Genomic DNA, 16,945 nt, shown 5'->3' on the forward strand with positions numbered 1-16,945 from the left:
TCTTTAGTTTTTGTCATTTCTTTATTCTCTAATCATCAGAGTTAGATTTTCAGAACTCAGCTGTACTGGATGTCACAATACTAACCATTAGATTTGCAATGGTTACTTGTTATGAAACAGAAGGAAAAACTTCTGATCTTTCCGTTAAAAATGGCAAGAAAGGCTTGTTCTCTCTTTTGAGAACCCCCCCCCCCCAAAAAAAACAGAATGGAAAGACTTTTTGGATCTAAGTACAAAACTTCCCAATATTATGGTACATTGTTCTTGTCATGTGAGTGAGCATCAGGTCTCCAAAGTCTTGGGAATTGGCTAACTTCAGGCTGGGTTCCATGGGGGTGAGTCATAGAAAATTTGAAGTTCCATAAAGAAATATCATAGTTAAAATCATCTTAACATAGTGACAATGAGTAAGTTTTCAAAAGTAGCAATTGGTGGATGTCATCACAGCCAAACCCATAACGTTCTCCTCCATTGTCACCATCCTGACTTCAAATTGCTTCCTATTGCTTCATATACTTTATATTTACTTCATATATCGAGAGAAAGATCAAAGAGATTAATATGTGGTATTTGCAATTTCTGTTGAAATTTTTAACTCACTGATTATCTAGGTAGCTTGGTAAGTACTGAGGGAAAATCTGGTGTTATACAATGGATCTATAAGTTTCACTTTATGAAGTTACTGTAAATTCTGATATATGTTTTATCTAGAATGTTTGAAAAGTTCTATATGTATAAATAGATTTCCCATAATCTTTTTTTATTTTTTAAATTTTTCGAGACAGGGTTTCTCTGTGTAGCTTTGCACCTTTCCTGGAACTCACTTTGGAGACCAGGATGGCCTCGAACTCACAGAGATCCACCTGCCTCTGCCTCCTGAGTGCTGGGATTAAAGGCGTGCACCACCACCGCCCAGCTGACATCCCTTAATCTTTTTCCCCAGGAAGTTCAATTTCTAGAAATTAATTTAATACAGTTTTCCTTTTCATAAGACACATGGGCAATGACATTAGGTTTGACTCGGGGCTTCAGAGTTTCAATAGCATCAACATACAACATCTCCTCTTGTCTCTGAGGAGAATCCTCCTTTTCTTCAGACCACCACAGTCTTGAAACAATGTTGGTGATATCTATGTAAAGACAGTGTAATAACTAATTAATTATGTAATAATACTGAAAAGTTGTTGCTTCCATTGAGTTCTCAATGTTGCATTGCATCATTAAAAAATACAGACAGGGGCCCCCACCTGGATCAGGCCCTCTGAAAAGGTAAGACAGTTGATTGGCTTGATCTGTTTGGGAGGCATCCAGGCAGTGGGACCAGGTCCTGTGTTCAGTGCATGAGTTGGCTGTTTGAAACCAGGGGCTTATGCAAGGACGCTTGGCTCAGCCTGGGAGGAGGAGACTGGACCTGCCTGGACTGAGTCTACCAGTTTGATATCAATACTCGGGGGATCCCAATCCTTTGCCCTGGAGGAGATGGGAATGGGGGGGGGTTGGGCTGGGGGAAGGGGAGAGAGGCGGGAGGGGGGAGAACAAGGGAATCCGTGGCTGATATGTAGAATTAAATTATATTGTAAAATAAAATAAAATAAAATAAAAAATACAGACAATAGAGCCGGGCGGTGGTGGTGCACGCCTTTAATCCCAGCACTTGGGAGGCAGAGCCAGGCGGATCTCTGTGAGTTCGAGGCCAGCCTGGGCTACCAAGTGAGTTCCAGGAAAGGCACAAAGCTACACAGAGAAACCCTGTCTCGAAAAACCAAAAAAAAAAAAAAAAAAAAAAAATACAGACAATAGATTTAACATGGGAAGAGTATATATTAGAATTTCAAGAATAATCTAAAATTTGAGTTATCAAACATTTAGAGTTTGAGAAGTACAACTTCATTTATCAACTCCCTTTACTTCATTAATTATTATAAAAAAAACTGAGAAGTAAGTTATGATAAAATTTTCACTTGTGTCCAGCACTAGGGGAAAACCATAGTAATGGTATCTGAAGCTAGAAGGGGAGGGATCAATGCATGTCATTTCAGCATGCTTCTTGGCCTGCAGGATCAGCACCATGGATGCAGGTCTATTACAAGTGTAATACTGTAAGCATGCTTCAACATGTTATTATAAAGTAGGGAAAGACAGGGAGAAGGACAGAAAATGGGAAGAGAATGATGAAGGAAGGAATGAACAAAAGAAGGAAGAAACAAAGTTAGGAGGGAGGGATGGAGGCCAAGAGTGAGGGAGGAGGTGTGTGTGGAAAGAAAAGGTAAGGTGAGAGAATTAGAAGAGGCTTCTATAATGAGGGTTGAGAAATTCATTGATATGGATATAACAATATGCCATCAGAAGTCTGTTATTGTTATGGTCTTCAGCAGAATAATAGTGAACTCTTATCTCAGGGTCTTGTCTCATTAACAGTGTCAGGTATGGGCTCCATATCAGGCAGTTGACCTTAAATCCAAGAGAATGTGGTGACAGATTAGTGACACTGTATCATCAGTGAGAATATTGCAGGTGGGCCATTATTGTGTGTCCCAGAGTTTGAGGCAAGGCAACATTGCTGATTATCTTTCATCACAGGTATCATGCACAGAACCTTCTAGATCCAGGACCGTTACCTGTGGGGATATATTGTGCACCCCAATAAAATTTATCTGGGGATAAGAGGACAAAGCCAGCCACTAAATTAGACATAGAGGCCAGACAGTGATGGAACACACCCTTAATCTTATCACTCTGGATCTATGTAAGTTCAAGACCACACTGGGAACAGAGCCAAGCCGTGGTGGCACACACTTTTAATCCCAACACTTGACATCACATGCCTTTGGTTGGGAATCACAAACACCTTTAATCCCAGGAAGTAAGATGTCTGGGCAGAGAAAGATATATAAGCATGAGAAAAAAGGAACTCATGCTCTTGAGGCTGATGATTTCATAGAAGTAAGAACTTTGCTGGCTTGTTCTGTTTTTCTGATCTTTCAACTTTCACCCCAATATCCAGCTCTGGGTTTTTTATTAATAAGACCATTAAGAATTCGTGTTACTACTGGAAATGCATGAACTGTAACCAATGGCTGAGGAGCCCCCATGGAACTGAACCAGGCCCTGGATAAGTGGGATAGTTGATTAGCTTGAACTGTTTGGGAGGCCCCCAGGCAGTGAAGCCAGGATCTGTCCTTGGTGCATGGCATGGGCTGGCTTTTTGGAGCCTGGGGCCTATGCTGGGACACTTTGCTCAGCCTTGGTGTAGGGAGGAGGGAACTGGACCTGCTTGGCTGAGTCAATCTGGCTGGGCTGACTCCCCAGGGGAGACCTTGTCTTGGAGGAGGTGGAAATGGGGGGTGAGTTGGGGGAGAGGGCTAGGAGGTGGGAGAGGGAGGATGGGGGAATTCATGGATGATATGTGAAATTAAGTTAATTATATATTATATATATGTAATATACTATATATAATATATAATTATATATTATATAATGTATAATGTACTATATATAAAGAAAATTATATATTATTTATATAATATATATAAAGAAAAAAAAGAAATCGTGTTACAATACCCACTATAGAGGAAGCTTCCAGCTGAAAAACAGTTTTCCCCATATTTTATGCACTAACAAAAGGGCTATATGACTAAAAAAAAAATGAAATGTACTTTTAGCCCTAGGGTTTTATTTAGTAAAATATGGTATCTAGTTGGTATATTTTCCCCCTTTTTATATTATGACTCCATTTAAATTCCTTTTATGTATATATGTATTTTAGGAAGAGTCTTCAGTTGTATGTTTTTATATGGATTTTCAAATGCCTTTTAGTCTTAGTTGTCCCTCCCTATAATCCTTACTCTCCTCTATCCATAGCAAAGAATATTTACGTCAGACAGAGTACCCCATTATTATATCCATACGTGACTGAATTATCTTTTTTCTCTGGAATATGCTAAGACCAGGCTCTACTAAAATCACAGCTCCAAGAATTTGCTAATGTTGTTGACATCCTTGTATCATCCCCTTTTAAACAGCAATTCTGATAAATTATGGGAACACAGGCCATCATTTCTGTTGGGGCATCCTACATGTCCTTTCTAACCATGCCCCTTATGTAATCTGTTGAACTTGACATGTCTACAACTAGTCCCTGTATATCTCATCAGTCAGAATCCCTTCCCCAGAGATGTTTCTGTTTTTCCATGATATTTTGCATCTGTGGAGCACCAATATTGACAGCAAAATCTACTTACATTGGTTAATGTGATGGTAAGACCTCTGCCCCAGTGCAACAGTGTGTCATCCCTGTATGTATTTCCATGTTGCTTAATAAAGTCTCTCTGGTTATGCCTTAGTGAGTGTCTCAGAGTAATTTTCTCTTATAGAGCAGTTTACTTTGATATTCTTCTTCCAATGTTTCCCTGGGGTAGCCAGGACATTTGTGAAATGGACATGATATTGTTTCAGAGACTTAGATCACATCCCAGATGGCCTTGAGAATCACAGTCTGCTTCTCTTGGAGCTGTGAGCTCCCAGAGTTGAGTTTGTCAAGCAAATCATGAGGACAGTGTCAGGGATGAGGTTGATTAATCTATGGCTTAGCTTCCATTTCTAAGAGTTGCAGGTGTGACATGTATTGAAGTTATTCCCCCACATTAGGAAGTTAGCTGGCTGCCCCCTCTATCTACAACCTCTACTACTGTACAATGCAGCTTATCATTTACACCATTATTCAGAACTAATAGGAAAACACATTTCTGAAATGTATCTCACACATACTGAATCATACTGTAGGGTAATTATATATCCGGAAATTGGAGTTTTCTTGAGACATTATGATTGTCCTGATGTCCACATCAGGGACCATTTGGGACCATTGTGGAGTTTGTGAAATGACAGGAGGAGCATTGCACACTGCCCATAGCAAGACAGGATACCTCAGTGTAATTTATCTCTATGTCCCCTTTGTTAAAAAAAAAAACACAGCATGAATAATTTCTATCAATGCTTTGTATAAGATGAATTGCTAAATGGTCTTATTAATAAAAAAAAACCCATGATCCAGCTATTGTGGTGAAAACCAAGAGATCAGAGGAATATGACAAGCCACAGCCAATCTCACCTCACTGACACCTCAGTTTCCAGACAGACCTACTTCCTATATACCCATGCCTATATGCCTTTCTGTTCTGCCATCTCACTTCCTCTCTTTGCCCAGCTACATCCCTTCCTGTCTGTCTGCACAGACTTCCAGACCTCTATGGTTAGTACTTGGATTAAAGACATGTGCCGTGATGCCGGGCTCTTTTCCCAATGTGGCCTTGAACTCACAGAGATCCGGATGGATCGCTGCATCCTGAATGTTAAGATTAAAGGTGTGTGCTACAACTGCTTGATTTCTATATTTAAAATAGTAGCTGGCTCTTTCCTCTGATCCTCAGATAAGCTTTATTGGGGTACACAGATAAAATATCTTCACAGCTTTGATTTCCATAACTGCTTGGTCCTCCAAAACAGGAATGATCTCTTCCTGGAGCTACCCAATGATTGTGCATCTGTGCCTGCATCTTCATTACAAATATCTTCATTTTTTTTTTACTTATCATAATTAAACTCCAAGATTGATTTTCTCTAAGCACAGTTTGTAGACCATATAAATCTATTGGTAAGATTTAAAATTGTGGAAACTGACAACAAAAAAGAATTGTGGAGAATAAACATGAGCTTTTTTATAATTAATAGTAATATTATAATATAATATATCATCTATAAAGGTATATATAACCTTTCAAATATGACATAAACATTGAAATATTCACTTTGTGGTGAAAACTATTATCTTATGAATTCCTCAGTAAAATATAAGGCTAATCAATAGAAATAAAATTATAAAGTACCTCATTTTGTCTTGAATATTCATTTAACTTAATTTAAAATCATTTACACTGTTGCATATATTAATACCTAACTTTATAACTAAAATATTTCACTATATAAATACACATTTCACTTATGTATTCTTCAACCAGTGTTAATTTGTCACAGTTTTAGGCCTGTACACATTATGACTCTAGAATATTTGTGCACTTAAATTTTCCTTAATTAATAATATCCTTTTTCCAGGCTGTCTATACAGCAGGATAGGTCATATGAACAATTTTTTGAGGAGCAACCACACTGTTCATTGCTATAATTGTCTACATTCCAAAAGATGAGGGGAAATTCATTCAAAAGAGGTCTGACTCTCTCTCTTCCCACTAAAGGCTTTTCATAATAAATCATACATACCATCTATATGACTAAACATAGAAGACTGAGTTGACACTGTAGTCTGAATTGAATTGGTGATCTCTAAAGGCATCTGCCCTTTATTTTGCTGCTTCCAAATGTATAGATACATTCTTCAAACTCTATCCTATACCATTAAGACCCTCTTTTGGTAGGATATGTGAGCTGAGGGGACAAAGGCCAGAATTCATGCAGAGACCTGAGTGATCTTGCATCAGGAAATTATAGTGAACCCTAGCTTGGAAAGATCTGCAGATAAACTTCCACCACTCTGTGTCCCAGTGACAAATGATTCTGGACCTTGGGTCAGATACTCTCTGGGCCCGAAGAGATAGATGCAATCAGCAGAAAAGAGCGTCAACAGGAAAGGAAGCCTTGGGCCAAAACAGTCCACCCCTTCTGAGTCACATCTACCCAAGTGCCTCCTGATAGACACAAGGAGAACCTATACTCTCTTTCTCCCTCATGTCTTTCACTTCTTTCACTTCTATATCATCCTCATTAAAATGTCCTTTGCCTGTTAAGAACTAAACAGAGAAAAATTACTCATTAGAGTTATGCTGTATATATAATCTTTGTTCTTGAATAACCCACAAGGAACATCCTCAACATTCTAAAATTTTGACTGAAGTTCATGGTACCTCAATTCCTTGGATGAATCAGTGCTAACCTGAAGCTTGGCCACAAGAAGGCATTTCACCTGTATGACTATCCTTACACATGTAGGTGTTCACAGCAGTGGGGGTTGTAGATGGAGGGTGCTCACACCTAACTTTCTAATGTGGGGAAATAGCTTCATTTTATGTCATGCCTGCAAGCCTTAGAAAGCAAAGCTTAGCAAGAAATAGATCTATCATCCTCATCCTTGACCCTGTCTTCATGATTTGCTTGACAAACTCAACTGTGTAAGTTCAGAGCTCCAAGAGTACCAGACTGTGATTCTCAAGGACACCTAAGATGAGAATCTAAGTCTCTAAAACAATGTCATGTCCATTTCATTAAGAACTCTGCTCCCTTGGTAGAACATTGGAAGAGGAATATCAAAGTAAACTGCTTATAGGAGAAAGTTATATTTTGATGCTCACAAAATCATAAATAAGAAGACATTATCAAGCAATACAGAAATATATATATATATATATATATGTATGTATATATGTATGTATAGGGATGACACAACCTTGCACTGTGGCAGAGGCCTTAGCTTTGCATTACCGCATGTAAGGAGACTTTGTTGCCAAGAAGAATATTGGTGCTCAATAGATGCAAATTATTATGGAGAAACAAAATAATTGGGATGAAGGGATTCTGACTAAGCAGAAGTACAAGAACTTGCTGCAGACAGGTAACGTTGAGCCAGCTTCACAGGGCACATGGTTGACAATGATCTTGATCAGATATTAAGGGTGCTTAGCTAGAAATAAAGATTGTCCATGCTTCTCTGATTTATCAGAATTGTTGTTTGAGATGAGATGATACAAGGATTTGGATAGCATTTGCAGACACTTAGAGCTCTGAATCAAGCAAGACTAGGTCTCATTTGCACATTCTGAGAAAACAGATATTTCAATCACTTATGAACATAATGATTTGTTACTTTCTCTGACTTAAACATCCTTCACTGTGGGCAGAGGAAGTAATATATGGAGAGATAACTAACACTAAAGGCATTGTGAAAAGACATATGAAAGCCAACTATGGTAGAAATGTCTAAAAATACATACATACATACATACATAAAAGGAACTTAAATGGGGTCATCTTGTAATATGGGAGATAGTACATCATATGTTACCAAAGAAAAACCTAGGTCCAAGAATCCATTTCATGTTTTTGAATCATATGACCTGTCTTAGTCAGTGTTCTGTTGTGCAAAGAGACACCATGACTATGGAAACACCTATAAAAGAAAAGATTTACTCGGGAGGCAGGGCCAGGCGGATCTCTGTGAGTTCGAGGCCAGCCTGGGCTACCAAGTGAGTTCCAGGAAAGGCGCAAAACTACACAGAGAAATCCTGTCTCGAAAAACCAAAAAAAAAAAAAAAAAAAAAAAAAAAAAAAAAAAAAAAAAAAAAAAAGAAAAGAAAAAAGAAAAAGAAAAGATTTAATTGGGTCTTACTTACAGTTTCAGGGGCATAGTCCATTTTTATCATGGCAGGGAACACAGCAGCATAAAGTCAGGCATGGTGCTGAATAAGTAGCTAAGAATTTATATGAGGCATATTATTTTAACCACAGTCTTCTATGTGCTGTTTACCTTCTGTTTGTTCCACTCTTCAGACTTCTTATTTATTTTTTAATTCATTCTTTGTGAATTTCATACAGTGTTTTTTTTATCATATCATTTCCATTCCCTCAACTCTTCCAAGATTCTCCATTTCTCCATACCAATGCAACTTCATGGTTTTTTTTTTTTTTTTCTCACTTACTAAAAGGGAAAAGAAAAGCCACTGAAAGTATGGAGTCTGGGTTTATATGAGCGAGAATTGTTGAGACCAAGGTTGGATAAAGCACAGGGACAAATAGCCAAACGAATGGAAACACATGAACTATGAACCAATGGCTGAGGGGTCACCAACTGGATCAGGCCCTCTGAATGGGTGAGCCAGTTGATTGGCTTGATCTGTTTGGGAGGCATCCAGGCAGTGGGACCGGGTCCTGTGCTCATTGCATGCCTGAGTCGGCTGTTTGAAACCTGGGGCCTATGCAGGATCGCTTGTCTTGGCCTGGGAGGAGCGGACTGGACCTACCTGGACTGAGTCTACCAGGTTGATCTCAGTCCACGGGGAAGGCTTTGCCCTGGAGGAGATGGGAATGGGGGGTGGGCTGGGGGGAAGGTGAGGGAGGCGGGAGGGGGGAGAACAAGGGAATCCGTGGCTGATATGTAGAACTGAATTGTATTGCAAAATAAAAATAAAAAATTAAATAAAAAAATAATATGCCTCAACTGAATTGCTCAACTATGTTCATAGGATCATTATTTCTTATAGCCCAAATCTGGAAACAACCTAGATGCCCCCCCACACACACTGAAGAATGGATAAAGAAAATGTGGCACATTTACACAATGCAATACTACTCATCAGTAAAAAACAATGACATCATGAAATATGCAGGTAAATGGATGAACGAGAAAAAAAAAAAAAACATCTGAGTGAGGTAACCCAGAACCAGAAAGACAAACATGGTGTGTACTCACTCATAAGTGGATATTAACTGTAAAACAAAGGATAACCAGGATACAATCCATAGCCCAAGAAAAGTAAAGTAACAGGAAAGGCCCAAAGAGAGATGCATGGATTTCCCTGGGAAGGGGAAATAGAAGAGGTCTCCTCGTAAAATGGGGACAGTGTTTGGAGATAAGGGAACATGAGGGATCAGGTAGAGTGCATTGAGGGAAGGATGGACAGGGAGAAAAATAAAAAGATATCTTGATGGAGGGCAGCCTTTTGGGCTTAGGGAGAAACCTGGTGCCAGGGAAACTCCCAGAAATCCACAAAGATATCCCCCAGTTAAAACACCAAGCAATAGTGGAAAAGGTGCCCGAACTAGCCGTCCCCTGTAATCAGATAGTTGACTACCCCAATTGTCATCAGAGAGCCTTCATCCAGTAACTGATGGAAGCAGATGAGGAGATCCACAGTCAAGCACCAAGCCTAGCACTGGGAGTTCTACTGAAGAGAGAGAGGGAGGCTTGTAGGAGCCAGGGGGTCAAGAACATGACATGGGAGCCCACAGAGGCATCTGACCTGTGTGTGACAGTTGTATGGCTTAGTCTGTTTGAAGGGCCCCTAGCAGTGGGATCAGGATGTGTACCTGGGACTTGAGCTAGCTTTTGGGAACCCAATCTCCATACTGGGTTGCCTTGATCAACACTGATGGAGGTGGAGAAGCTTGGTCCTCCACCAACATGAAATGCCATGCTTTGTTGACTCCAATGGAAAGCCTGCCATTTCTGAATGGAGACAGAGGAGGAGCAGAAGGGAGGAGGGGGGAGGGAACAAGAGGAGAGGATGGAGGTGAAACTATGGTCTATATGTAAAGTAAATGAAAAAATTAATAAAAAACTAAAAAAATTCAGTAAAAGCTTGTACCTCTTAATGGTGCTTTTCAATTTCTTTAAAATAAATGTATGTAAAACTAAACAAAATATCAGTCCCTGCTTCTGTTACATTTACTAATTTTTTATTAATCTAGGATTTTATGTACATTGCACATTGTAAGGAATAGGTCAAGTAGATATCATTTATTTCTTCCCTGATCTAAGTGCAAAAAAAGGATAAATCAAATATAGCATCTCTCTGACATATGATATACTACAATCTGAGAAAATGAAAAAAAAATGTGACAGTTATTATTGTAGAATAATACACTTCTTAGTGGTCTCACGTTTTCATACTAATATATTGGATATTACCTTTCATCAGGACTCTTATAAGGAAAAATTCTCAAACTAAAGCAATAGCCACACATCTATACAGATAATAAGAAAGGATGAGTGCTAAAGAAGGAAGAAGGAGAGTAGAGGATTATGGTTTAGTGTCCAGAGCTACACAGAAGAGGAAATTCTTCTCAATACCTCCAGGTACTAGTTGCAATGAAATGTGAGTGAGTGTCCTATAATGGTAAATATAGTAACTTTGAGTTGGTGCTGTGAGGTGACAATAAAGAGAGCCAGGTAGATGGCGCTTCTAGATGGCAGCTCAATGTCATCTCCAAAAGAGAAAAGCCAGAGAGTTCCAAGAGACACATCCACAGCAGGCCATTTATTTCCCCTCTTACAGTTCAGCCTTGACATCACTTTCCTCTTTGGGTGTCACTGTCTCCTGAAGATTCTTGTGAGATACAACTGTGTTACACACTGACAGGGAAAAAGAGAATCCCAGGAACTGTGTTCTCACAGGATCCAATCATAGCTGTGAACTTAACACAAAATAGGATATATTGACCAAGCCCATGCTAGGGATGGTAACCAAAATCTTCCATTCTAAACTGCAAGGGTACACACACATGTTTTTCAGGAAGCACAATCAGAAAGCAAAATGTTCAGTATAATGTGATCCAAGGCCTACAGAATCACTATCTAACTTTCTTTGACAAGGTTCACAAATTTAGCTTCCTGTTGTGTACAGAGGTATCCCACAGCCAAGCCAGAGGGACAGTCAGAGATTATATCTCAGGAAGTGCATGAAGCACTAGTGTCTGGAGGCTGAATCCTGTCATCAACACAGCCAATCAAAAGGAACACATGATTTAGAGGCAGGTTCAAATGCAAAGATATCTGGGATTTATAGCATGAGTAAGGTGTTGCTGGGCCAGATTCTGGACCCTCAACAAACTCTGAAGAGTTGAGTCTCTGGAGTGAACTGAGGCAGCAGTCTTCACCACAGATAGGTAAGGCCCTGCCTTGGACAAGGCAGAATGGGAGGTGACTTTGGGGGATACTTTGAGAGACTCCATGGAAAATCAGTTTAATCCCAAAGAATATATTCTAAGCCTCAGCAACCCTGGTGTGTGTGGGTATAGTGGTGTGGGTAGTAAAGGCAAGGAGGAAACCAGGTCCCTTCTGGGTCTATATTTGTATAGGGTCTGTTCACAGAGATTTACAGATGTTCCTTTGAAAACCGGTAACCATCACTGGCACCTGCTGGTCCAGAAGAGATCATCTCTTGCAGATAACCCTAGAATGTATCTATTTTCAGTTGACATGTACAGATGTAGTAGCAGTTAGTATGTTCCCATCAGGTCCTATTGGGAGTGTTGCTTTAGAGATCCAACAAGTTCAGAATCTGAAATCCCACTATAAACTTGCTGTTGTCCTCCACTTCCTCTCATGGCTCTGCCTTCCTGTTGGTTTTTCATGTGACAATATTCTCATGTAGGGAATGAGTTGGGAGTTTGATTGCATGGTCCCAAGGGTGAAATGCAAAGAATAATAAATGATTCTTCCAACATTCTTATAGAAGTTATTTCACAAAGTTTCATTGAAGAAGAGAGGGTTAAAGATAAGCCCACAATTTGCTGTTTATTAAAAAGGCATATGATGCCCTGTGGCCCCAACTTTTGAGTTCACCTTGAAATTACAATCCAATGCCACATGATAGAAGTTTTGCTTGTTAGGAATCATGGGTCAGTGATATCCTAAAACAATGGTTGGTTTTTGCTTCTATGTGTGGAGACCTTTCTGACATAATAAGATGCAGTACACCAAAGGTTTTCATTGCTAGAAATCTGGGCACATGCTCTTCACTTTGTATTAGATCTAATAAATACCAGTGAATGACTCAGTTCACACACATCCTCAGCCTTTTCTACAATCTTTCAAAAAGTATTTGGAAGAATAATTCAGAACTTTATTGGCCATGGGTGGCTTGATTTCTGAGACATTTTAAAAACACTGGTGTTGTTACAGCTTCATTTCTCTTCCTTATCCAGGGTTGTGAGTCATGACTTCTGCTGTATTCCTGGTTATCCTGTGCATAGGAATTATGTCAGGTGCTTCAGCACATGATCCCAGTTTGGATGCTGAATGGGAGGAATGGAAGATGGATTACGAAAAATCATACAGCCTGGTTGGTAACCTGCAATCTATTCAGAAGAGTCCCAGAGTACAAGCGTCTAGGCATATTAGATGTCATAGGCCCCACTACAACCACCACCACTGAGAGATTACTTAGTCACGATCATTGTGAGCACAGGGTAGCCAAATTCCCTTTTCCTCTGTATGTGGAGAACATGTGGCTATAGTGTCCTAGAATATCTCTCCTTGGCCTCTAGTCACCTGCAGCTGCAAGCCCACAAGGTCAGCTTGTGCAGGAGTTTAATAGAAGAAAAAGTCATCCATTATGTTCTTATCCAGGAGGAAGAAGCAATGAGAAGAGCAGTATGGGAAAAAAACTTGAAAATTATTAAAGATCACAATGGGGAGAATGGTCTGGGTAAGAATGGCTTCACCATGGAAATGAATGAGTTTGGTGACATGGTGAGTGTGACACGGATTCTTCACACTGTGTTTTCTTGAGTGTTTACATGAAGTCTTTTTTTTTATAATCATTTATGTAATTTTCCTTGAAGACTGGTGAAGAGTTCAAGGACATGATGGTTAATATACCTGTCCCACCTCACAACAAATGGAAAAACGTCTGGAAACGTTCTGTTGGTTATGGTGGTCTACCCAAATTTGTGGACTGGCGAAAGGATTTACCTGAATTTGTGAACTGGCGAAAGGAAGGCTATGTGACTTCTGTGCGGAAACAGGTATGACAGTGCCACATCCTTCCCCTTAAACCATATTGTTGGGGAAGAGAAGTTGGTGTCTCTGTATTCGTATTTAATGAGGACAGATTTGCAGTTTATTTTTTTTTAAATAATGTATTTTCTTCTTTGAAATGTTCATATATTTTCCAATGTATATTGCTCTTGTCAGTCCACCAAACACATTCTCCATCTCTGAGTCTATATCCCATCTCACTGCAGGATTCCTGTTCCTTCTATTTTCATTAATAATCCAAAAAAACAATAGGGCCTGCACAAATGGTTTTGTGTGTGTGTGTATGTGTGTGTGTGTGTGTGTGTGTGTGTGTGTGTGTGTGTGTGTGTGTGTGTGTGTGTGTTTGAACCGAGGGAAGCACATGCACACTACAAGCATCCAAGTCCTTTAGGATACTGACCATTCTTTTCTAGGCATCTAGCAACTGCCGGTTTTTCATTTTCGCAAATTATTAGGCTGTCTATGTTGTTGCTTGAATTAGTAATTATTTGTGAACGACCATATTTTCCTCTCTGTGTAGGGTAAATGCGGTTCATGTTGGGCTTTTGCTGCAACTGGTGCCATAGAAGGACAAATGTACCACAAAACAGGCAAACTCACCCCCTTGAGTGTGCAGAACCTAGTGGACTGTTCTAAACCTCATGGCAATAATGGCTGTGATTGGGGTAATACATACAATGCCTTTCAGTATGTTTTGCACAATGGAGGTGTGGAGGCTGAAGCAACCTACCCATATGAAGGAAAAGTAAGTCAACCTCTATGTTGTCATTTCAGCTCAGCTTGGAGTGAGGGACAATTGTCGATATGATACACTATCTTCAGTGTTCAAATTGGATGGTAGAATCTCTCTGTGCACCATCAAGGCAGTCATTCAGTATTGTCCTTTGCATAAATTGTTGATGTCATGATATTCTCTTCTATGTACATGGAGAATATAGGAACTATTGTACATATAATACAGATCTCTGCAGCACTAAAATTTTTTATGGATAGGAGGACCTATTGGTTGTCATTAAAGACAAGAGAACTTATTTTTAGTTCTAGACTGTCTAGTAGCATTTCATTTCCTGAGATGATTTACAATAATAAACCATGCTTGAGTGTGGTTGTGGTTTTTGCTCCTAGGACATGGGTGAAAGAAACAGAGTCTCTTATCTCTTTACCTTTTAAAGGAAGGACCATGCAGGTATGATCCTAGGAATTCAGCTGCTAAAATCAAAGAATTTGTTGCCCTCCCAGAAGGTGAGGATATTCTAATGGATGCTGTAGCTACTAAAGGGCCCATTGCTGCTGGAATTGATGCTTTCCATGATTCTTTTCTGTTCTACAAGAAAGGTTAGTATATTTCCGAGTAGATATGAAGAAATATAAGCTGTGCTATATCTATGTCATGACAAGTTCTCAGACTAGCTGTTATGTTCAAAAAGTCATGTGAATGTTTAGGATTCTGGATTCTACTTATCTCCATATAATAGTTGAGTACTGAATGTCACCTGATGTGAATCAACACATGAAAGTTAATACGCTCCATTTAAAAAATTTATTGGTTAGCTAATTTTTCAACTCTCCTCCATTTCATGGATGTTTTAATTATTTATAGAAAATGATTATCTGAAATTAAATGATAATAGAGTCTGTGAATTAAGTAACTTATGTCCTGTAAGTTTAACTTGGCATGAGATTTTATTAACAAAACTACAAATTTCTGAGGAGTCATTTCACTTGCATGTAGACAGTAGCTGTCAATAAATCTTGCCACTTTGGATTCCTTCAGTTTTCTGTAATTGTGTGTGTGTGTGTGTGTTAGCATTCTTGTGAATAATTAATCTAACTCTTAAGTCTGATTGTAGTTTATATCATTTCAGTTATCATTGAAGTAGTTTTCCTATTGCTGGTGGCAGTGGTCAAGCTGTCATGTGTGCTATGTATCTCACATAAGCTTCTATTTTATTTCTCAGGTATTTATCATGAGCCAAACTGCAACAGCTATGTTTTGAATCATGCAGTTCTTGTGGTTGGCTATGGACATGAAGAAAATGAAACGTATAGCGAAAGCTACTGGCTGATCAAGAACAGGTATAAATTGCCAAAAAAAATCTATATTTGAAATTCTACAGGCTAAAGAGATGGTCCAGTGACTAAGGCCACTGAACTCCCTTCCAGGAGATTCATGAAGAGATTGAAAGTTACAGTTAGTATTTTGATACACAGCCTAGAAATTTTGTTTCATTAAGTTGAAGAATATCTGTTCTTCTTTTCACATGTACATGTGTGAGGTGTGTTTGCCTGCCTGCATGTCAGTGGCCCCTGTGTGTGAGTACACATGCATAGAGGCTTGATGTTAACATTAATTGTTTCTCAATCATTAAGTAACTTCTATAATGTGGGAGCGTTTCTTCCTAATCTAAGAGTTCACTACTTAGTCTGAGTAGCCAGCTTGCTCTAGGTATGTTCTGTGTGCATGTCCTAAGAACATGGGTTACAGGTACACTACAATGTTGTTCTGGCTTTTCCGTGGCTCTTGAAACTGACTTCAACTCCTCAACCTCTGAGCTCCCCTAAAGCTCTAAGAACTTACTAACAATATGTTATCATAGAATTCCCATTCCTTCACTGGTTTCTAGGGTGTCGATGTCATGTATGTGCCAGTGATTTTCTAAAATGTGACACATTTGATAGTTCTGAAACATCTATGGGTAGAAGGACATTCTGCTGTGGTCTTCACACTCCTGTGTGAGGCACTTCTAGGTACTCAGGAAGAGACCCCCTGCCTTTCCTGATCATTTTGTTAGGTTGGCCTCTTGCCAGTATCATAATAAGTCCACCATGTAGTAGTCATTCTACTGAATGGAAAACATGCTTTCTTTCAGCTGGGGTAAAAAATGGGGCCTGAAGGGCTACATGAAACTTGCCAAAGACTGGAACAACCACTGCCAAATTTCTTCATATGCCCAATACCCTACTGTGTGAGCGAGCAGCCTGACACCCACAGGGAAGCACTTGGCAGGAGACTGCTTTTTCAGATGGGGGCCATCACTTCAATGACCAGCCTTTGCTGAGTGTGTTAAACCATTGAGTCCCTCAAGATCCACACTGTCATGTGAATTCTGGGAGCTTTCAAATAATTGAAAGTACAGCTTTGTAACTGTTGCTCTAACGAATGTTTATGATTCCTGTAGTTATTTTCACTTTTAATACTTGTGCAAATAAAATGCTTTAGAAAATAAAATTCAAGTATAATTTCTGCCTTCTTTATCTTTTTGTGCAGTGACTTTGTTGTGGTCAATAATGGAATTCATCTTGAAGTTGGGACTGAGTGTTGTTCTGGTACTTGGAAGAATGAGTGGTTGGGTCTTCTGTGATTGACAGAATTCGTTGTTGTTGTGGTTTGCTTTCAGG

The 16,945-nt window shown here is 39.3% G+C and overlaps 1 protein-coding gene across 1 annotated transcript; it reads left to right on the forward strand.

The window, feature by feature from the left end:
• Window positions 1–12,661: 12,661 nt before the first annotated feature.
• LOC128103509 (cathepsin Q-like) lies at window positions 12,662–16,516 on the forward strand. The gene is made up of 7 exons (XM_052727974.1): window positions 12,662–12,848; window positions 13,136–13,258; window positions 13,351–13,533; window positions 14,067–14,291; window positions 14,719–14,881; window positions 15,505–15,622; window positions 16,417–16,516. The coding sequence occupies exons 1-7, from the start codon at window positions 12,723–12,725 to the stop codon at window positions 16,514–16,516; spliced, it is 1,038 nt and encodes a 345-aa protein (XP_052583934.1). The 5' UTR covers window positions 12,662–12,722.
• The last annotated feature ends 429 nt before the right edge of the window (window positions 16,517–16,945 follow it).

This window comes from Peromyscus californicus, unplaced genomic scaffold (genome assembly GCF_007827085.1).
Source record: "Peromyscus californicus insignis strain IS unplaced genomic scaffold, ASM782708v3 Scaffold_8__1_contigs__length_139910024, whole genome shotgun sequence".
NCBI classification, from domain to species: Eukaryota; Metazoa; Chordata; class Mammalia; order Rodentia; family Cricetidae; genus Peromyscus; species Peromyscus californicus.